Consider the following 22,753-nt stretch of genomic DNA (forward strand, 5'->3'; position numbering starts at 1 on the left):
ATTTTATTGGCAATTTTCTTTGCTTTTGTTTTTCCTTTTCTATCTTGGGTTGTATTACATGACAAATCCTTGAATGGAAATCTAATTACAATATGTTAAAAGGCAGTTACGAAAGCATTGATATTGACCAGTTACAATTGCACTTGACATTACTTAGGTTTAGGTTTTCATAGCTTGTCATATTTGGAATTGATAATCTTTTCAAACAAAACATTTGGGTAATGTATATTTTGGAAGTATGTTAGTTTATATTTGAAGATTGATCGTTTGGAGCAACGAATCATTATGGATTAAATCGAATCAAGTAAATTAGATCCCTAAAATAAGCAAATAAATTGTCAAATTTAAAGACTTATCAGAGATATCTTTAAAATATTCCTAATGCTGTTACTTTGGTGGGGACTGTGATTGTGGTTGGTTCTTATGTTAGAAAGTCCAAAAAGTTTTATATTTTAGATTTGCATAGATATTATGTACCAAGAATTTAACACTTAATTTGTCTATTAGGAAGTGTTTATTGAAGTGAGCGAGTCAGCTAGTTTTACAAAGTAGAGAGAGTTCTAAATTTTTTATGCAAATGTGAGGTTTCTACGTTAGTATGTGATAAGACTTAACAATTATTTGTACGAGATTAAATATAATAAATTATTTTTTTGAACAAGATCCCACAAATATGAAAAAAATTAAATTATGTAGATATTTATTTTTGCACCTCGTAATTACATCTACTGTTCACTGTTCACTTTGTTGCTGCGTTGAGTGTCTGTTTGAATCATGCGCATCTCATAAAGGGCAGCTTTATCTCTAGTCGTTGGTGAGATATTGGACCAAAACAATATAAACTCCCAGCTTTATATATGAACAACCTTTTTCATATTATTTTTTATCTTACCAAATAAAATGGACTGAACAAGTTGAACACCCACATTGATTTGATTTTCTTTCAAAGCAAGATTTTGATTTTTTAACATCACATTTAGTTTATGCTTTTATTATCTGCTTTTCAACAAGGCAAATATGTTTACCATAATTTCCATTTATGATGCAGGATCAAATAGAGGGATTTTATAAATGAAGAGAATTATATTTATTAAATTATTTAATACAAATTTATGATAATTAAAAAAATAATATTTTTTAAAATATCAGAACCTATTTAAAAATATTGGAAATAAAGTTAAAAGTTTTTGTAATTTAATTACTAAAACCAAAATCACGTTAATAGTAAAGATTAGACTTAATCATAAATCAAATCAATGTAAAATTTTAAGTCTGGATATAACTCAAAAAATGAGTCTAAAATTTTATCTAAATTCTACCCAAATAAAAATGTTAAACTTAAGCCTCATCCGTCCTATTAAAATTTTTGCATATAACATTTTATATAAAAATAAATTTAAAAAATATAATAAATTAAATATACTAAAAATATTAAAATAAATATATACTAAAATAATTATATAATATCTAAATAATAAAATAATAAAAATATAATAACAAGATAACAGTAAAAAAGTTAAGTAGAATCGGGCCGAACAAAAAATTTTACCAGAAGTTCAACTAATTTAAATTATATATATACATTTTTATCCAAAACACTGACAGGTAGTACTGTAAATTTTGCATTTCTTTTCCCTCTTTCGAGCGCGAGGACGATTAAAAAACATAAAAATTTAACTCTATGACTATTGGCTATAAAAATGAAAAACAGAAAATCTGGTCAATAGAAACTTCCTTCAGCTCGGCTGATCTGTTTCCCGCCATATTTAGTGTCTGGGAAATTAGGGTTTCTCTAGTTCCATGAACTATTGATCTGATTCAATCATCTTCTACGGTTTCAATTGATTTTTCTTAAATACATTCCCATTGCCTGAAGTCACCATTCTAATTGCAGCTGACTGATTGATTCGCTGTTTCTTGTTCTTCTAATGGAGGAACCTCGCGTCAAACGCCCCAAAATTTCAAGGTCATAATGCTCTCACCACTTTTCTTTTATGCTTTTAAGTGTTTTTTTAGTTGCTGTATTCTTCAGGGGGTCGAAAATTAGGGTTTTTTGTTTTTGAAAAGTTTTTTTTATAGTGATATTCAGTGTCACAATTGGTTACTGAAAAAAGATCGGAAAAATGTGGGGGAGCGGAGGTTCGGGTTGAGAGAAAAATGAGGACTTGAATTTCGAATTTTGGTTTGTTGGTGATAAGAGGAGATACAGTTAAATATTTTGGATTTTTGCCTTTTTTCTGTCTGTCTGTTTCCCCAAAAAATGTGCGTGGGGGAGAAGGGAAATGCGAGAAAAAAGGGAATTCGGAATTCTTTTATTAATGAATTACTAATTATCATATTTTGAACAAGCTATAGGGATAAATTGATTTTTTACTTTTTTTTATCAGGGATGAAGATGACTATTTGCCAGGAAATATTACTGAGATTGAGCTGCATAATTTCATGACCTTCAATCACTTGGTATGCAAACCTGGACCTCGGTTAAACCTTGTCATAGGGCCAAATGGTTCTGGTAAGAGCTCTCTTGTATGTGCTATTGCACTTTGCCTTGGCGGTGAACCTCAGGTTGGTATTCTTTGCTTTATTCTATAGCTTATATTTTGTAGGGTGTTTAAAACTGAGGGTGTTTGACTCTGTACAGCTGCTTGGGAGGGCCACAAGCATTGGTGCATATGTGAAGCGTGGGGAAGATTCGGGATATATTAAGATTTCCTTGAGGGGCTACACTAAGGAAGAGCAGATCACCATTGTCCGTAAAATTGATACACGCAACAAGTCAGAGTGGTGTTACAATGGTTAGATGTTAAAATTATTGATATGGCTCACTCTCTATAAGAACAATTTTGGTCAATCATGGAATATATATATACATTTTATTGTCACGTTTGCATTCGATTGAAAGGGGCTATAAAGTTAACTTTATGAGCTACTTGTGCTTGAATTTCTCAAGTTTCCAGTATATTTTGTGATTTATTGTAATAGAATTTTGCATAGCAAAGAAGCTTCTCTTCACTTTTACTGAATTGACCTGTAACTGACCTGAGTGTTTTTAGTTAAATTCAGTGGTTAGTATTTTTTATCTTGTGTATAAGGCATTCTGATTTTTTTTTTCCTCCAGGACTTCCTATCATCTTGTTTATATATATATATTTTTGCTGTATTTTTCTTTGTATATGGTCCCAGTTTCATATAGATTACTTGCTTGGATATCTCTTTCTCTCTCTATATAGAAGTTACCTGTTGGTGTTATAGGCTTGATTAAGTATTTTTCTTACCACAAAGAAGGAAATTGAGAAAAAAATGTGTGATATGGTTTTACTTACCAATGATTTGCTGATTTCAGGCAAATCTGTGGCCAAAAAAGAGGTATTGGAAGTAATTAAAAAATTCAATATCCAAGTCAACAATTTGACGCAAGTGAGTTTTGGATCTTACAGTTTGGAAATTACATGTATTATCTTTCTTAACTCAATTTCATGACTGAATTTGCATATTTGGTGTTTCTGAGTGACATAGCATTTTACAGTGATTTTGTGCTTGTTGTCTACTGAGTTTGTTTTATATGGTACTTGCTTGTCCTATTAGTTCCATATCCAATTTGCCTGTTACATAAATTTTATTTGAGAGACAAGTATAGATATAAATGAAAATTTCTTTTGGAGGTGGTCACTGTAACCATCTTTGTAGCTTCACTCCACTGTTGTCAAGGTGTTTGCCTAGGTTCTAAGGTTTACATAAAGCAAACTGCCTCACAGCTCTTCAGTAAGGTGCTTTTGATCAGGTGGCTGCCTTTTGTGACAAAAGGCACGTAAAAGCGTGCCTTGCGTTTCTTTAGTTATTTATTTTATTTTCTTTAGCTGATTTTTTATACGTAAATAAAAGGAAAACGTAAACTATATATACAAGAATAAGACATTTGGTAAGATGATTCATCAACAATTATTGATTGAAAGAAAGGGAAACTATTGAGTCACAATGGATTATGACTTAGTTAATTTAGGCAAATCTTGATTTTCGGAAGGCATTATGCAATCTAATGAAACAGTCTCTTAAATAGTTGTTAACAAGATTATATGTCGTATTCCACAGAATTTCCTTTCAAGCTGTATTTCTTTTCATACTTTCTGTTTGTTGCTTTTAGCAGTTGAATATTGGCAAGATGCAATACTGAACAAAAAAATCTGGAAATGGGCTGGTGACAGTTATGATTTCTGTTTTAACCATAAGGACTTTTCCGTGTTTACATTTTAAAATAATATCTTGAAATATAGTAAGGTGTCATTCTCAACAGGGTTGATTCATTGCTTCAATAGTTTGATAAAAAGCTTTACAGATAGATAACAGTAGCAGAATTCAGAGGAAAGGACTGTCTTACAATCTGTCTTTTGCAACATTTGTCAATGAATTCTAGGGTTTTGATATCTATATAGGAGGAAGAGTATGGTCTATATTGCTTCTTTGCTTGAGGTTGTTTTTTAAGGGAAAAACAAGTAGTTGCTGAACATAGAGCCAAATCGAAGACCCATGAGATGTAATAGTATTATCTCATGCTGATTCTACCTGCTAGAGTCTAAAAGAGTTCCATTATTTTTCCAAAAATCAACATTTCTTTAAGTGGTTTGAACCTTGGACTTAATATTCAAGCTAGAGGGGTTCAGCTTTGCACTTTATACATTTGTTTATTATCAGGCTTTAATGAATAGCACCCTCTATATAACATTTGAAGACTTCAGTCTTAAACACAAATACATATGTCCTTTTTTGCCCTCCCTTGTTTTGCTTTACCATATCGTATTTGTGGTGGATATTAATGGATGCCCACTATCTTTATTCAAATTCTAGCAATATATACTATCAATCTATATTGGTACTTCTAACCTGTTACTTGGCTGGATACAAGTTTATATTTCATGATTGGAACTTGGAAGTAGTTAGTATGTGTCCTGCCTGCAAGTACCTGTGTTTTCTTCTTTCCTTTCTCCTTGTATTTGGTTTCTGATATCACTTTATGTCCTTTTTGGGGGTTGGGTGGTTCTTTTCTGGGATAGTTCTTACCACAAGACAGGGTTTGTGAGTTTGCCAAATTAACTCCCATTCAGCTCCTAGAAGAGACTGAAAAAGCAGTTGGTGATCCTCAACTTCCAGTGCAGCATTTTGCCCTTGTAGAAAAAAGCCGTGAACTAAAAAAATATAAAAAAGTGAGTTCGAACTTTATTTTTTTTGGTGTTATTGATTTATAATCCAATGTGTTTGAACTTCACCCTATTTGTTTTAGGCTGTAGATAAAATGGGAGATAGTTTGAAACAGCTGATAGCTCTTAATGCTGAGCAAGAAAAAGATGTTGAGCGTGTTCGCCAAAGAGATGAACTTCTAGAAAAGGTTTGCCTTTTGTTTTTTATTATCTTTGTTGCTCCGTAACATACTGAAGCATTTTTGTGGTAAATTTTAGGTTGATTGTATGAAAAAGAAATTGCCTTGGCTGAAGTACGATATGAAGAAAATTGAATACTTGGAAGCCCAAAAGAGGGAAAAAGAAGCAAAAAAGAAGTTGAATGAAGCTGCAAAGATGCTAAATGAATTCAAAGCTCCCATAGAGTATGATGGCCTGGTTATTTTGATTGTATTGATAACTGAAGCACTCATTTCTCTTCCTATGCAAAATATATTGCTCGATAAGCGATACGTCTTATTGTGGATTGCTGTTCATTTCCATGTCTAGACATTATACATTTAACTAAAGCCACATTTCAGCCTTAAAATTATAGGTTTCTGTTTCAATTGTTTTCTTCCTCTTAGAAAGATTATTATTATAATTATCATGATGATTAGTGATTGCTAAATCAACTATATGATCATGTTTTTCTTTTGTTAATAGGACATTCTATATGACATTATAGCTAAGTCCTTTGAATCTTGATCTTTAAGATTTTCATTTGTATGCTTACATGCTTTTAGCCCTTCCTTTGAGGATCTTTTTTATTGCTATATTTCCTCTAATTATAGTGAGAATATTCAATAAAAAAATTAATGGTTGCAGAAAACAAAAGCAAGAGAAAACAAAGCTGGATGATCAATGTAAACGCATAAGCAATTTCATGAATGAAAATATTAAGAAACGGAATGATCGTCTGCAGAAAGAGAATGAGGCGGTGTGTTGAACTTGTCATAGCCTTTTGCTGTTAGGCTTTCTGTATATAGTTCAATGAGTGGTTGAATAATTTATATTGATATAATGAATAAATTCCACACTTTTAGGCAGTGCAAGCGCGGAGTAAATATAAGGAAATCGAAGATTTGAGGAGAGAAGAAGCTTGTCGCAAACAAAGTATTATAGAGGCTAAAATGAAACTTGCTGATGCTGAAAGGGATCTTCAGAACTTGCCTGCATATGAGCCTCCTAAGGAGGAAATTGTAAGTCATATTTATTGGCTTTTTTGTTATTACTTTTTTGCAATCTCTCAGGTAGCTTGGTACTGCATAAAGTGGTTGTAAACCATGATTTATACATAACAGACGTATAGTTATCTGTTTCTAAAAGATACTATTCTAAATTGTAGCTACTTCTCTCCCGATGTACCAGTCTTCTATTCTAAGTGCAAAATTCAAGCGATATAGTTGGTTTTTTTTTTTTTTTTGCTTAACTTTGTCTTTTTGCCCTTAATATTTGATTATTTGTGGCGATTGATAATATGGTGAACGTGTTCAAACTTGATTGTGAAATAAAGAATAAATTGGTATTTACTTTTGGTAAATGGGAAAAATTTCCATGAAGTTGGGAAGATGACCTAATTTTCTTTTCGGGACATTGGTAGTATTAATTTACACTTTCATAGAGCTGAAATTGTTATTCGAAGACAATTGGCCATATATATTGGCTCAGAAGAATTTATTAGGATAGCTCAGCTTAATATTTTTATTTTCTCAAAATATATTGCTGATGTTCATTTGCTGTATACTTTTGGAAATTTTTACATCCTGCCTCTGATGTTTTTCAAACTTCTTTTCATCAGGAGAGATTGAAAAGTCAAATTCTGGAGCTAACTTCTTCTGCTCATCAAATGATGCAGCAGAAGAAGGAGAAGGAAAAATCTCTAGGCCTAATGAAAACAACCCTAAGGAACTGTGTCGATGGGTAATGTTTAAATGGTTCAAGTTCTGTTCCTCTGCTATTTGAAAATATTTGACTCATTTGTTGAATTTTTTGATATTTTCCAAAATTTGCAGTTTGAAAGATATGGAGAATACAAAAACTAAACTTCTTCATGCTTTAAAGAAATCTGGTGCAGAAAAGATATTTGAAGCTTATCAGTGGTTGGAATTGCATCGAAAGGAATTGAACAAGGACGTTTATGGCCCCGTATTGCTTGAGGTACGTGTTTCATAATTCAAATTATTGTGTATATTACTAATAATATATCTGTATTTCCTTACTCTGTAAATGCAAAACTTAGGTGAACGTCTCAAATGAGGTCCATGCTAAGTTCTTGGAAGGCCACGTTGCTCATTACATCTGGAAGGTATGCTCTAACATTGTGCCTTTATTTTCTAAATTTCCTTTTATATATTTTCTTGTATTCAACACTAACAAGCAGAGGTTACAAAATTCCATTGCTCACTTTTTTCATTGTGAGTTTATTTATGTCCAAGCAGAGGCTAAGAATCCCTGTTGCATTTGCAGTTAAATGTGCTTACTTTGTCCTGTATGAGGTTTATTCATGTTGCACACAGTACTTGGCTTTTTACTGTTCGGGGTCCTAGGTTATACAAGGAAGTTGGCTAGAAAATGTTGGTAAAAGATCTGGTAGAAATGATGCTGATTAGTCAAGTAATTCTGCATTAAAACTTAGAGTAATTTAGAACAAACAAGATTGAGATGAACTGTAATCTTTATTCACATCTCCAAACATACTGTATTTTCATGTATGCAAGGGGCTGTAAGTTGATGCTTTCTTCCAAATCTTTCCCTAATTGCCAAAATGCAGTATGTAGCTTAGCTAAGTTTTGCCTTGTTGAGGACCAGCTTGCTAAATTTAAGTCAGTTAAACCGAGCTTAAGAGTTTTGAACTTGGCTTGACTTAGTTAAGTGAGCTCTAAGCCAAACATGAGCCCCTATTGAACTATTTGTTGAAGCCAAAACAATGGCTTGAAACTCATAAGTTGAAGATTAAAATTTTAACTGTAGCTCATTAGTGCTAAGCCAAACATCATGGGTCAAAATTGCACTTTTCTTAGAATCTGGTTCTGCCTGTGTAGGAGCCCTTCAAAGTTTGGCTTATTTATGGATGCAACCTCCCCTTTGACTTCTTGTCAAGTTTCTTTCTTTGATGAGAAGAACATGGACATAGGAAACACTGGTCTACTGTTTTCAAATTTTGGCTTTAACTAAACTTAATATGAGCACTAGTCTCATTTTGGCCTGTAACGGTATCTTCCAAATTTTGTTTTAAAATAAATAAAACCTGATTGCTCAAGAAAGAAAATGTTCTTTGGTTTAGAAATGTTGTACCACAGATCCAACGTTCTAGATCCTATTATAGAACTTACTCTATCTTGTTTTCTTTATTTTCATTATGGGTTATGCTGTTAGTATATCTTTTCTTTGGTCTCAGTACTTGTCTTATGTTTTTGTTTTCATTTTAATCCATAAATTACTACGTTACTTACCTACTCAAAAAATTCAACAGCTACTGTGAGATTTGCACTTACTATTTTATAGGAAATAATGATCTGCTATTTGTAATGTTTACTTTTCTTTGATTTCAGTCTTTTATTACTCAAGATTCTGGTGATAGGGATTTTCTTGTAAACAACCTGCAGCCGTTTGATGTTCCCATTCTAAATTATGTTAGAGAAGAATCTGGTCAGAAAGCACCCTCTGAAATTTCTAAGCAGGTATTTCTTACCAATGGCCCAATTCAGTTTTTTATCCAAGCAGACCCTAGCAGCTTAACATTTGTGTATGTCTTCTTGTAACTGAGCAGATGCATGATCTGGGCATATATTCCCGGCTCGATCAGGTGTTTGATGCTCCCGCTGCCGTAAAGGATGTTATGACCTCACAGTTTGGTCTGGAGCATTCAGTACGCCTTGAACTTCCTTGGTCAACATATATATATATTTCAACCGAATTTAAAGATGTAATTTTTTAATGTATTTAAACCTTTGATATCTTATCCTTTTTCTTGCTTTCACTTGCTTCTATCAGTATATTGGGTCAGACAAAACTGATAGGAAAGCTGATGATATTGCAAAAAAATTGGGAATTTTAGATTTCTGGACTCCACAAAACCACTATCACTGGTCTGTTTCTAGATATGGTGATAATGAAATGTCAGCAAGAGTAGAACCTGTTCATGATTCACGTCTTCTACTGTATGGTATTTCCTTACCCTTTCTAGATTGGCCTCAAATCGTAAACTTGGAAATTTCTAAGTTACTTCTTTTAAAGGTTTGGATAGTGGGGAAATTGAAAATATGAGGTCCAGAAAGAATGAGCTTGAAAAGTTAATTGCTGATGCGGAGGAAGGCATAAAATCACTTCAGATTCAGCAAAGGCTGGTTGAAGATGAAGCAGCCAAACTTCAAAAACAGCGGGTATGCTATAAGAATGGAGTTTACTTTATTTTCTATAAAAGCTTTTAACCAAATGTTCTATGCTAATACATGAATGTGTTTTTTTGTTTTGCTTTATTTTGTGATTTTATATGCATGGTCTGCAATTAATATAAATCTCAAATTAGCATTGTCTTGTGGAGCTTATCTTTCCACATATATCTAATTCATTCTTTCTGCAGGAGGAGATGGTTGAAACTGCAAGAAGGGAAATGAGAAAACGAAAAGATTTGGAAAGCTGCGTTGGTAAGTTCTGCAATTTCATTGGTTGCTGTCGAAAATTTTCTTATTCCTCCTTATCATTTGTTTACAATAATTGTTTATACAAATGCAATGTAGAACAAAGGAAAAGAAAATTAGTATCCTTGGAGAGAAGTGGTGATATAGAAACAGCTGTAGATAAGCTCATTGAGCAAGCTGCAAGATCAAATATAGAGCGGCTTAAACATGCAATTAAAGTTAAGGTAAAGATGCGTTTGAGTACATGTTTTCTGTTGTGTTAGTGGACAATAATTTGAAATTCTGTCTGAAACAAGTTACGCACTGGCATTCACTGTAATGTAGTATATGTGTATTTACTCTGTTCCTTTGTTCTTGTATTGTTAGTTCTTACTTTTTTGTTTTAATAGGATTTGCTGGTTGAAGCTGTTTCCTGCAAATGGAGTTATGCTGAAAAACATATGGCCTCCATTGAATATGATGCAAAGGTATTATTTGGTGAAATATGCAAGAGTAACTTTCTCCCCTATTGATCTGGTGAAATAACTGTGATAACAATTTCTTTACAATTAATTTTTCATCTGTCACAAAACTGTCATGTGTCAAATGTCCATCTATTCATCATCAGTCATCAGAACAAACTTCATAAAATTTGCCTTGTTATCGCCATTGGTTGAGCAAATGGCTTCTTTGTATTTACTTACATTTTTTTTTATATATTTCTGTTTTCATTTTCATTTTCATTTTCATTTTTGAATTTTACTACCTCCTAGCCTCCTCTCTTGCCCTGGGTGGCTGGCTGCTGTTCGGCTTCTCGGCTTTCCTTATTTTTTCTTCTTTACCTCTCACCCTCATTTCACTCCACCCCCTCACTCTATTGTTTAACTTTCCCAGTTTATCTGTCTAATCACCAGATCTTGTTGATAGGACACCTGGATCAGATGGCTCAATTTGATGCTTCTGTCCTCCCTTGTTTCCTTTTTCCCTTTTTCTCATTAAAATTTCTATGTTGTTTTTTGTTCACTGTTTCTATATTAGTACTTCGCTGCACTATTGTTTCTCCCTTCCCATCTTCTCTCTCTTTCTCCCTGGCTTTTTTTCAGTCAATAAAAGGGGGTGATTTACATTTTAGTTCACTTAATTTAGCATCAACTTTCTTGTAGATCACAAACCTTTAATTTTCTCCAATTACATTACTGAACTTCTATTATTAACAAATTAAGTCACTTATGCTAATTATGTTAGATAATTCTTATGGAAAACTTGGCTCAAAATGCATACATTGGGTCAATATGAATTCCCAAAGTTGATTCTATTTAGAAAATAAGTCAAGTATGCATGCTAAGACAGCTTTCATATTCAAATTATTTAATGGAATTAGCGTTAGTATCAAATTTTTTAATAATAGAAGCTGTCTGATATAAATTGATGAAATTGAAGTTTTGTGACTTGCATGAAAAATTGATGTTAAGTTCAGTAACATAGAATGTAAATTATCCTGATGGAAAGCTGTCTGGATTTCTGCCTATTTACATGTGGCATTTTTGGAGTTGATGTGGAAATTTATCTGGTGTCTAATATCTGTTTCACATCAGCACTATTACAAAATTTTGACCAAAAATTTTGAATTCTCTTCTTTCCTTTTTCATGGATGGGGATGGAAATTTCTTTAGGGATCAGAGAATGCTGGCATAAGTTATTGACTACATAATTTTGTATTTCTAATTCGTCAATCCCTGGTTTTTGTTGGTCTTCCAATGTTATAGATTATAGACTCAGAAGTCAATCTCAAGGAGCAAGAGAAGTTTGCTTACCAGGCATCAGTGAATTTACAGAATTGTGAGTTATTTGTTTCCTTTTTCTTTCTTTAAATGTAATTTTAGGTTCATCTCTTGATGGAAAGCTGGCAAGGTGGATTGCATTATGGCTTGCCTTGTGCATTTAATATGCCGAACATTCTTACTCTCATCTTGCCAAAAGAAAGAACATTCTTATTCTCTAGAGTTCATAGTTTCTGGAAATAATTCCAGGTTCATTTGTTGCCACAAATTTAATATTCAGAATTGTTTTGCTTCATATTTTTGTAAAATATTTTACATAAATGCATTTCTTTGCTAGGTTAATGCTAATGTAAATGTTTAAGGGATGGATACTTTGGGTGGAGTATATAATTTTTTTCAATTGATTGGATTTCAGTCTGTACCTTGAAGTAGGCAATTCCTGTATGATTTACTTATTTACTAAACTAGGATATAAGCAACATCTTTCTCAGATATAAGCAAAATCTCTTTATGATTGAAATCTTTGTACTTTTTTGTTTATTTATATAGCCTAACGTGAATGTTGTTGACTGAAAAAAAAAAAAACAATGATTTACTTATTTACTAAACTAGGATATTCTGGAATGATGATTACCTGGAATTCTTTTGTGTGTGAAATATTGTTTTCCAAAAAACTTACTTTTTCCAGTTTTCTTCTTGATTAGGTCAACAAGATGTAAAGGATTATTCTCAACAACTGTTGGCTGCCAAGAGAAATGCTGAATCAATTGCCATCATTACTCCTGAACTTGAAAGGTTATTTCTTCAGGTTTGTTTCTGTTTTGGGTTGAAGCAGAACCATGAAAATTTATTATTCCTTCGAATTTGTTATGAGCACCTATTTTCCCGGTTTACAATTTTGGATGAGTAAAACTTCATTCATCTTCAGTGCTAAATTCTTCACAAATTCACTATTGTGATTCTAGACGAGTATGGATTGAATCCACAGAAAAGCAGTTCTGCTGGACAATTAATCAATAAGTTTGATTCAATCCCAGAAGAGATTATATATATATTTGAAACTGATCACCGGAGAATACGGGCTAACATCATAAGCTTGGACTCAATCCCAGGAGAGAATATATATATATTTGAAGCTGATGACTGGAGAGTACAGGTTAACTAATAGACTACAGTGCATGTGTAATTGGTCCTTATAATTTTTTATGAGTATCAAGGTTTGTTGCCACAAATTGGGGCTGAAATTTGCAGTCAGTGAATATTCTTTCTTCTTGTTGTTCGGTTATGAGATTAGATAACAAGTTTCATTTTTTTTCCTTGGGTAATTTTGATTTCACAGTTTTCTCACTTTGTTTTAAAATAGGAATATAGATCATCTAGATTCTTCCTTTTTGTTCAAATGTAATATTAATATATGTGAAATGTTTATTTCAAAAATCTCTTCTAGAACACTAGTTTGTTTCATCAGTTCAACTTGAATTGGTTGAGCTTTTTTGTTCTCTGGATCTTTCCATTTATTAATTCTTCCTAGTTTACCTGAAGATGCCAACTACAATTGAGGAATTGGAGGCTGCTATACAAGACAACATTTCTCAAGCCAATTCTATTGTTTTCCTAAACCAGAACATACTACAGGAATATGAAGATCGTAGACGTCAGGTATTTTTGTGTCATCTTCATTTTTTCTTTGGTATGTTACTAAAATCTCATCTGTAGTGCATATTCACAGATAGAAACCATTTCTGCGAAACTAGAGTCAGATGGCAAGGAACTACAAAGGTGCTTAGCTGAGATACATGCTCTGAAGGTGAGAGAAGCCATCTTATGTTCTTGTTGTAACTATGAAAAGTTGTGGCATTATGAAAATTGATGATACTACTGCCTGCGGTTTGTGGTAATAATTACCATGTTTGTGCGATGCATGTGAAAAGTACATGCCTTATTTGGAAAAGGGACTTTGCAGTTGTCTCTTTGTAACATGTTTACCTCCTCTTTCCAACTTTTCCTTCTCCTGCTTATGGTTTTTAATTTTGGCATAATATCCCATTTGTCTCCTACATTAAGGAAATTCTTCAAGGTAACGACCTTATGTGGTGCATGTGCTAAGACAGATGTTCAATGCAGTACCCAAACTTCCATTCTGTCTATCAATGTGTCCTAATGTGTATAGTGGCATGCCAATTGGTCAATTGATGTGCCATGTGGCCGAGTAAATTCCACCTCATATTGTGAAGTGATGATTAGAATAGGTGCATGATGGCCTTTTTCTCGGGGGTGTTGGAAATTCTCTTCTTTCTTACATTGCAGTTTCTCTTTCTTCTTCATCTGAGTTTTCTCTTAGGTTAACATAATTTGCGACCCCTAAACTTGGCTACTAGGTCGATATTGGTACTTGTATCTTTTCTAGTCCACTTTGGTACCTTAACTTGGCAAATAGGTCAAGGTTTGATGACGTGGAACTCTGAGATTATGCCATCTCATCACTTTGATATTGTGCCACATTATCAAACTTTTATGTTTCCCAAGTTCAGAGACCAAAATGGACCTAGTTGTCAAGTTTAGGTGCTAAAGTGGACAAAGAAAAGTACAAGTACCAAAGTGGATCTAGTTGCCAAGTTCAGGGGCCAGAGATTACATTAACACTTTTTCTTTTTGGAGGAGTTGCCTTTTTTTCTACTTTTATTTCCTTGAATTCTACTTTTAGCAAAGAGAGATTGATATGATCATTTGATAATTATTATTTTGTTTCAACTTTTTCCCCTAAAAGACTTGGTTTTTTAGTGATTAACATAATATTTTTCAAATGTCATTCATTATTGCCATATTATATTTTTGCAAGTCATTTAACAGCTTGCTGTTGAAACTTCAATATGGTTGTACTGTTTCCTATTAACTTAAGCTCTTAGGTAACTTGTCATCTAAGCTTTTGGAGGCTTATTATTTTTTCTGTTGACTACTCCTATTTGAATCACTCTGTTGACTATTCGTTCCTCTCTGGATTTTATAACAGTTTGGTGCCTGTGGCATTGTTTCTATTTATTACAGATATTGGTCTCAATTTTGTTTAATACCTCAATAAATCTTGTAACTGTTACATGCAGGGAAGTTGGCTTCCAAAATTGAGAAATCTTGTTAGCCAGATAAATGAAACTTTCAGTCGTAACTTCCAAGAGATGGCAGTTGCGGGAGAAGTTTCACTGGGTATCATATATTATTACCTTTTAGAGTTCACTACATGCTACCTGTGGTTTCCTGTTCTGATTTAATGTTTTCTTTCAGATGAGCATGACACCGATTTTGATCAATTTGGGATACTTGTAAAAGTGAAGTTCAGGTGGGTTTCTGAACTTGTTATTATGTCACCAATATGACAGAATCTTTAGTATGGGCTTTATGCATTTTGAAATAAAACATCACATTTGTCTGTTTTTCAGTTTCGGAGTGATGTGTGGGATATGTTTACTATGTGGGATCAATTGCAATTTGCAAGTCTTTTCAATGTAATAGCTTAATGTTCAATGGGAGATCTTTGCACTATTGAAAGACTGTATGCAGTCGATAAATATCATTATACTAATGGATGATACCATTTGTTATTCATGTTCCGGTTTTAAAATAGCTGAATCAGATATTGTCTTACAGGTTAATATTTGAACATTAAGGCACTGAGATTAGTGTTTTGAATGTTAAATTTTGGCCTTTTTGTTTTCCTGCTTGGAATCCATTCGCAAATAAACACTTCTCATCAAGGTCACTCATGCTTAATAATCTTAGATGCTTTCCTGAGTGGTAGCAATGATACTAACTTGATAATTCCTGATCTAAATTTCTCATCGCCTATCAAATAAATGCAACTCTAGTGTGATTTATCATATTAAAGTCATATAAAGGACATTTTCTATTGAATGTGATTCCACTATTATATTCATATGCTATTGATCACTTTTTTTTGGCAGTTGGACTGGAATAAATGAAAACAGAATAGCTATAGTATTATGCTTGCTCATTCATAAAATATTTAAACCATGCCCATTTATGGTGTATATCTTTATCAAACACCTGTCTTTAGACCAATACCGTTTATATCTTTCTTAATAATTTGTTAGCTGAGAGAAGCACTCTTTATGTTTATTTATTTGTCTAGGACTAGTGTAAGTTATATGCCCTGGGTGTCACTTCACTACATTTTGTTATATGATATACATTGATTCCAAGACTATGTTTGCCTTTAAAACTTGAAGAATTTCTTATGTGATTTATGTTTCTTCATGGTTAATACTATTAAATCTTGATTTGTTTTTTTGGTGTTGTCCATCAGGCAAGCAGGTCAACTTCAAGTTCTCAGTGCTCACCATCAATCTGGAGGGGTATTTCAATCAAATTCTGTAATTCATGAATCAATTTGGAATAGCATTTTTTTTGCTGCAATTTTGAATTTCCTCTTTGTAGGAACGTTCAGTTTCAACTATTCTTTATCTTGTTTCTCTTCAAGATCTCGCTAATTGTCCCTTTAGGGTGGTTGATGAGATTAACCAAGGTAAGCCTGAATCAACTTCTACACACCATGTTACAGATACGTGTTGCATAAAAATCCTCATTTATTATTCTTCTGTCTTCTTCCTTGTTCCAGGAATGGACCCCATTAATGAAAGAAAGATGTTTCAGCAATTAGTACAGGCTGCCAGCCAACCGAACACCCCACAGTAAGCATGAACATAAGCAGGAGATGCTGTTTTCTTTTTAAACTCTGTAGTTTATTGACCTTGATTTGGCTAATGGTTAAAACTTGCTGCTGTGTTATAAATTTAGTTGTCATTGAAAAGTTACTGCTATACATACTTTGCACCTTTTTTTTTCTGTAAACTAGGGTTTAGGGTTTATGCTGATCATCAGTATAGATAACAAAAATGAAGATAATCGGATTAGGCTGGGAAGTAAATGTTCAAAACAGATGATAATGCGAGTGTTAAGTTGCTTCTCCTTTTTAAAAAAAACAACCTGAAACTGGCCTTAATTGATAAGGATTTTGATGTTGTGGACCAAATCAACTAGTTTGGCTTAATGATTGATAGAGGTGAGGCTGATTAAAATAGGTTCATATATGTATATTTAAATTCAAGCTTCATGGTCCAAAATTTAGTAGTAGCTGTTGATATGCCAATTATCTTTCTCTTGTACATAGTGCTAGTTGCTGTTGATTCTACATTTATGAACAATGTGATGTTTTTTTTTTTTTACAGTTTGGTAAAAGCGTGTTTGTGTTGTAGATTGAAGTTTGTTTTAAACATTGTGGCAGGTGTTTCCTACTTACACCAAAGTTGCTACCAGATCTGGAATACAGCGAGGCATGTAGCATTCTGAATATAATGAACGGTCCCTGGATTGAGGAACCCTCTAAAGGTTAAAACACCCACGGTTGCCATTGTGTGGTTTCAATTAGTAGTAGGATACAAATTTTTGTTAAGAGAACTCATACATATGTCTACATGTTGTTGTAATTCAGTATGGAGAAATGGAGACTGCTGGAGCACCATTGCAGGGTTAGCAGAAACACGCTGATGATGAAACATCATCCCCGCTGAGGATGTATAGGACAGAGAGGAGAGAAGATGACAATCAATTGTTGAGGATATATAGTTAAAATGAAAATGAGGTTTTGTATTGTAATTGGCAGCTTTTTGGGAGAACATATCAGCTTCATTGTGTGGGTTTTTGGTCCGTGTAAAGATGGTTAGAATCATGAAGTAGGTGTATGGTTTTTTATTATTTGTAATGCGCCAAACTTGATTCAGGTGTAAAGATGGTATTTTTGTTCTTTCTGAGAAATATCTTGTTATTTTTCCCGTTCTCAACTTGTTTAATTGTGTAAGGCTGTTAGTGAAAATTTTCTGGTTAAGGGCATTCTGGATGTTTAAACTGCTCCAAGTAAACAAAATGTGAATGCAAGCACATTTTCCTTTTAGAATGAACATTTCCAAATCTGATACCTCCAGTGCTACCTTTTGAATAGAGATTATCTTATTAAATGGCTGGGAATATTCTTGCCATAACAAAAAGAAAAAAATAGAAAGAATTTTTTTGTAAGTTATACTATTTAGTAAATTAATTGCTTCACTGTCCAAGATGGTAGGATGTGATTACTAATTGTTTTAAAGATGATAAGACCATGCTAATTAGAAAAAGGTGGGCTGTTTAAGTACTTGCTGCTTCCTGCATTAGAAATCAACAGTCCGTAGGACTTTGCAGTATGATGATTGATATATTTACGGTTCTTGTAGCTGCACGTGATCTGATAATGCTCTTAAATTGACTAATCATTGTCAGCAATTGATCAATAATTGTAATGGTTTTAATGAATTAAAGATCTAATTGCTTGATACATTTAGGGCAAAGCTACATCGGGCAAATGTGAATTTTATTTCTGAACCTATTGAAGATGGGACAAATGGAGCAGTGATAGTTCTTACAACTCCAGATGCTCAGCGCACGATGCTTGCTTATCAGGTTAGATGAAGCTACTGATGTCATTGCAAGTTGCCTAAAGTTGAAGCTATAGTGTTATTTCCTGCTTCTTGCAGTTCAATCGTTATTTATTCTCTGTTAAAGTTTGCACGCACGGTCCTCGCAACTTATATTTCAGACTTGCATGCATGCATAATCACTGCTTCCTTTTTATTGTTAAAGGAATATGATGCTGAATAAAAACCGAATTCCCCTTAATTATGGAGAAATTGAATAAAAACCGGAACCAGGATCTACTTTTTGTTTCATTATTTGTTTGCTTGTTGCTGTTCTATTGACATCACATCATCTCAGGGACGATGAACTTGTTCAGCCACTTTAATCCATGCACTTTATAATAAATGGAAAATTCTTACCATGATTAAAAAAAATCCACGAAGGAAAACCTGTTTAAAAATGAACAACATAGTTACTTGTAGCTTTCTCTAATGTTCTAGTACCTGGAAAATAAGTAAAACATGAATGAAGCCTTAGCCCATAAAACATAATAATCTTACAAATAAAATTTTATGTTCGAGCAAACTCCTTTTCATGCTACAACGCTTTACACTAAATTATTTTGCACATTTGCGCATCTTGTGCAAATGTTCTTAAAAGTAACATCCTGCCTCGAACTCTCTGATGTCTTTAAGTTTCATTAGAGCATGTGTATGTTCCGGGAAGGGAATGGCATGATTAATATATGTCTTCATCTTGTTATTTCAGTACATCATCGACTATTAATTATGATTCTTGCTTGGCCAATGTAGTCTCCTAGACAAATATATTTGTGATTAAGGGCTATTTATTTGAACTTCCTGATACCATCAGAACCATTATAAAGGCTTGTGAAGAAGCTCGCAGGGGTGGCGCACTAGTAGCAGTCACAGCATCAGATGTCTCCTGCATCGAGTGACATTATGATGATTTCTGGTAGGTTTGTTACCAAATTTGTCAACCCTATTATTGGCTTTTCGTGCTTGTCTTTGGAACGTGTTCATATTGTTGAAACCATTTTTATTTTGAAAAACGGGGATCGACTTTAAAACAAGGTATGGAGTCGCCACCAATCCTTTTTGTTTAGGCGTGATCGGGTCACCCTGTGGTCGATCATTTTAATAAAATATTTTGGTTTATTAAAACAACATTTTTGGTCTACGAAAAACTAGAAGACGGATTCGGGAGTCGGTTACACGCGAGGAAGGATTATCACCCTCGCAACGCCCAAAATTGGTACCGTATTGATGGATTAACGTCCTAATGTTGAAAATTTGAAAAGATTTTAAAATATAATCTTCAAAAACGTTTGGATAACTTGAATTGGATATTGAGATTCTCTCGTTTAAAAGGAATAAAATATTACGTCCAGCACGATTGGATACAATATTTTGAACCCCCGACACAAGATCATCTCAGGATTTCCAAAACACATGCACTTAAAACTTTTAAAAAGGATATTTGGCTATTCGGCTCAAACGGTAAATCGAAACCCAGCACGATTGGGCACGATTTATCGAATTTCTAAATACGAAACATCGCCTCATTTTAATTTGAGAAAACATGGATGAAATTTCAAAAGGATATTCTGTATTTTAGTCGAATGGAAAACCGAAGCCTAACACGACTGGGCACGACCTCCCAAACACGAAATATTTCCTTATGTTGAGAGGGTTCTTTGAAACGCGGGTGATTATAAAAGCGATCTAAAGTATATAAAATAATTTTTTTAAAAAAAAATTATTTTCCATTCAAGATAAAATAATATATAAAACTCTTTAAAAATAATATATAAACAATTCAAAATATATAATGTGTAAAAAAAAGTTTGAAATACATAATATATGAAAATATTAAAGTAAATAATATGTAAAAATTTGAAATAAGCGTTGTATAAAAAGTTAAAATAGATAATAACAAAAAATGTAAAATAAATAAATAAATAAATAGAATGTTAATAACAAGAGTAAAAAACATATATAAGAAAAAAAGTAATAATGAAAATAATATTAGTATATAAATAGAAATAAAAATATAATAAATAGAAATATAATAATAGTAAAAATATAAATAGATAATTAAAAATTAGATAAATAATAATAGTATTAGAATAACAAAATAAATATAAATAGAAACATAAAAATAATAGGAATAATATATTAAATTAGTTAATTTGATAATAAAATAGAGAAAATAAAAAAGGATTAAATCGAACCTTAAAGTAAAATTTTGGGCCAAATCAGGAACAAATAAAAGGAAATGGACCAATTTGAACATGCGAATAACAAGGAGGGACCAAAAGGGAAATAATCTCCACCCTAAAAAACACACAGCTTCAAGGACAACCAAAATGTAGTCAAAAAAATTTTAGGGCCAAAATTAAGAATAATGAAAGCTTAATTGCAAAACAATAAAAAAAACAGAAGGTTAAAAGCAATTGGACGAATTTAGAAAAAACAAAAAAATTGAAATGAAATGGACAAAATTCCTACGTAATTGAAAGAGAAAAGAAAATAATTCAATTCTAATGAAAATAGGAAAAGAGAGAATAATCCAATTCCAAATTGAAGTAGGAATACCAAAAGTAATCGATCAATAATCCGTCCCCCTTTCAAAGAATAAAATACCCCTATTTATATATATGGAATTTACTAAAAATAGCCTAACTAATTTAATAATAAAATAAAATAAAAATAATATCTTTCTATTTTTAGCCTTTTACCATGTCAACAAAATTTGATAACCCCTTGACTTTCTCTATTTTTTTTGATTTGACCACAATTTAATAATTGTCTTTCAATTTGGCCCTTTTTGGCTTGTTTTTGAACGATTGTATCCTTTCACTTAGATTATTATTTTTTCGGGCCCAGCCAAAATTGACCTATTACACATATACTTTAGAAAAAAAAAATCCGAAGATGTTGTACATTAAGCACATTGTGGTAAAACAGTTATTCGAAGCTTTTCATTTAGGATGCTAAACCCTTCAATCCCCCCTCCAAGGTTGAACGTAGTAGTGTATGCAGTCATAACTCAGCTATATAATTCAAGGATGGCTAATATATTTGAACTTGTCTTTACCGGAAAGGGTTTTTGTCTAGATGAAAAAGATTCACTTGTTCTTCGCATCACTAGGTTCTAGGAGACGCTATTTACGGTGCTAGAAGAGTACTAAACATTCTTGGGAAATATAAAAAACTTTGAGCTCACTACAATTCATGTTCTGTGGGAATAAATATTTTCATTAAGTTCTCAAATATGAATTGTTTTGCCTTTTTATTTTCAGGGAAATTGTTGGCAATTACGTGGATTTTCTGTGAGAGCTTTATGGCATTTTTACTCAAAAGAAAGCTCTGTTTCAGCAACAAGGTATCTCAGCCACTTTGTTCCCTTGGTCTCAGTTACAGATGGACGTAGAGGATCTTACTTGGGTGTAAAAGGAGAAGCTGTATATATTCCTCCATGTGTACCGGTGGACACTGGTGCCTGTGATGCATTTGCATCTGGTATTTTGTATGGTATACTACGAAGTGTCTCGGAATTAAAAGTCGTGTACATTAGCAGCTAGGATTGCAGCCACAGATGTTGGGCAACAGGGGACTCGACTTAGTGTTCAGGATGCCGTTGATATTGCCGAGTCATTTGCATTCAACCTCGGAAGTTCTAGTGTAAGGTCAGATGTAGGTTCAGGTCAAATTCCCAGCTTATGACGTATTTGCCTTGAAGCCCCATGTTAATTTCTCCATTCTTATATTTTCCATAGCTTGTAACCTTGGATCTTGTCCGCTATGTTGTTTTAACGCTTCTTTTTCCTTGTAAGTGTCATATCTCTGACAGTCATGCCCATCGGCATGGTGATCTTCCAAAGATCCTTGGAGAATCTTGAGAAAAATTGAAGACAATTGCGTCGGTAGCCTATTACGGGTTCCAAGTAACATAGATTGTCCCTGAAAACATTGCTGGCAGCAATTTGAATTGCCATTGATTCAAATTTGATCACTATTCCAATGTCATGCAGTATCAATATCATGAAATTACGTCTCGTATTCTCTTTCAGCTGTGTCTTTCATCTGGCCAGAGCAAGTACAAGGATTAATTCAACTGCTAGTAAATGATAGAGATATGGTTGAAACAAGTTGTATATGGGAACACATCAAGGGCTTGGAATGGAACTTTTCTTCTAGGACTCCACTCCTGCACTTGGAAAGATCTATTTCTGATATTTTTGTTATTTAATTCAGTTTTCATGACAAGCTACGAAAGAGAGGAAAAACAAGACTCAATATCGATATATTTTTTTAATAGATATTAAGGAAAATAAAAAAAGTCAATACACATTCTTTTCATTACAAACATAATACCTCATATGTGAACAACAATAGTTTATGATTGGTCTTTTCATTTATTATTTTTCTAGGTCACTTTTTTTTGTTTAAATTAATTCTTGATATTTTTTTTAAAATTCTAAAATTCAAACATACTTAAAAGATAAAAAAACAAATCAAATATTAACAAAATCATGTTCTATAACATTATTAAACGCCAAAATTATATTTATAGTATTGCCAATCGTCCCATAACTTGTGAAGTATTTGAATCACTATTTTTGTAACCTCTTCTCCCACTAAAACATTATTTAACA

The 22,753-nt window shown here is 32.9% G+C and overlaps 1 protein-coding gene and 1 pseudogene across 4 annotated transcripts; both read left to right on the plus strand.

The window, feature by feature from the left end:
- The first annotated feature begins 1,631 nt into the window (after nt 1-1,631).
- On the plus strand, nt 1,632-17,461 carry LOC121212517 (structural maintenance of chromosomes protein 5). 4 transcript variants are annotated; one of them, XM_041085425.1, is made up of 30 exons: nt 1,632-1,966; nt 2,388-2,565; nt 2,642-2,795; nt 3,344-3,417; nt 5,049-5,198; nt 5,276-5,380; nt 5,451-5,596; nt 6,039-6,150; nt 6,257-6,412; nt 7,012-7,133; nt 7,226-7,370; nt 7,453-7,518; nt 8,765-8,893; nt 8,983-9,081; nt 9,207-9,378; nt 9,450-9,595; nt 9,796-9,859; nt 9,953-10,077; nt 10,243-10,320; nt 11,599-11,671; nt 12,318-12,421; nt 13,156-13,272; nt 13,343-13,420; nt 14,715-14,814; nt 14,893-14,947; nt 15,932-15,980; nt 16,063-16,150; nt 16,244-16,316; nt 16,910-17,013; nt 17,117-17,461. In XM_041085425.1, the coding sequence occupies exons 1-30, from the start codon at nt 1,929-1,931 to the stop codon at nt 17,170-17,172; spliced, it is 3,156 nt and encodes a 1,051-aa protein (XP_040941359.1). In that variant the 5' UTR covers nt 1,632-1,928; the 3' UTR covers nt 17,173-17,461. The 4 variants fall into 4 exon arrangements, 3 of the variants coding, with proteins under 3 accessions (XP_040941359.1, XP_040941360.1, XP_040941361.1); XM_041085426.1 differs by lacking the exon at nt 17,117-17,461 and having other exon boundaries at nt 16,073-16,150; nt 16,910-17,019; XR_005907785.1 differs by lacking the exons at nt 16,244-16,316; nt 16,910-17,013; nt 17,117-17,461 and having other exon boundaries at nt 13,330-13,420; nt 16,063-16,095.
- Nucleotides 17,462-21,163: 3,702 nt separating this feature from the next.
- Nucleotides 21,164-22,703, plus strand: LOC107919209 (uncharacterized; annotated as a pseudogene).
- The last annotated feature ends 50 nt before the right edge of the window (nt 22,704-22,753 follow it).

This window comes from Gossypium hirsutum, chromosome A13 (genome assembly GCF_007990345.1).
Source record: "Gossypium hirsutum isolate 1008001.06 chromosome A13, Gossypium_hirsutum_v2.1, whole genome shotgun sequence".
Taxonomy (NCBI): domain Eukaryota; kingdom Viridiplantae; phylum Streptophyta; class Magnoliopsida; order Malvales; family Malvaceae; genus Gossypium; species Gossypium hirsutum.

Coding starts and splice junctions, on each gene's coding strand:
- LOC121212517 (XM_041085425.1), top strand. CDS start 1,929: ATGGAGGAACCTCGCGTCAAACGCCCCAAAATTTCAAG. Junction 5,381..5,450: donor GAGATGAACTTCTAGAAAAG/GTTTGCCTTTTG, acceptor GGTAAATTTTAG/GTTGATTGTATGAAAAAGAA. Junction 17,014..17,116: donor GATTGAGGAACCCTCTAAAG/GTTAAAACACCC, acceptor GTTGTAATTCAG/TATGGAGAAATGGAGACTGC.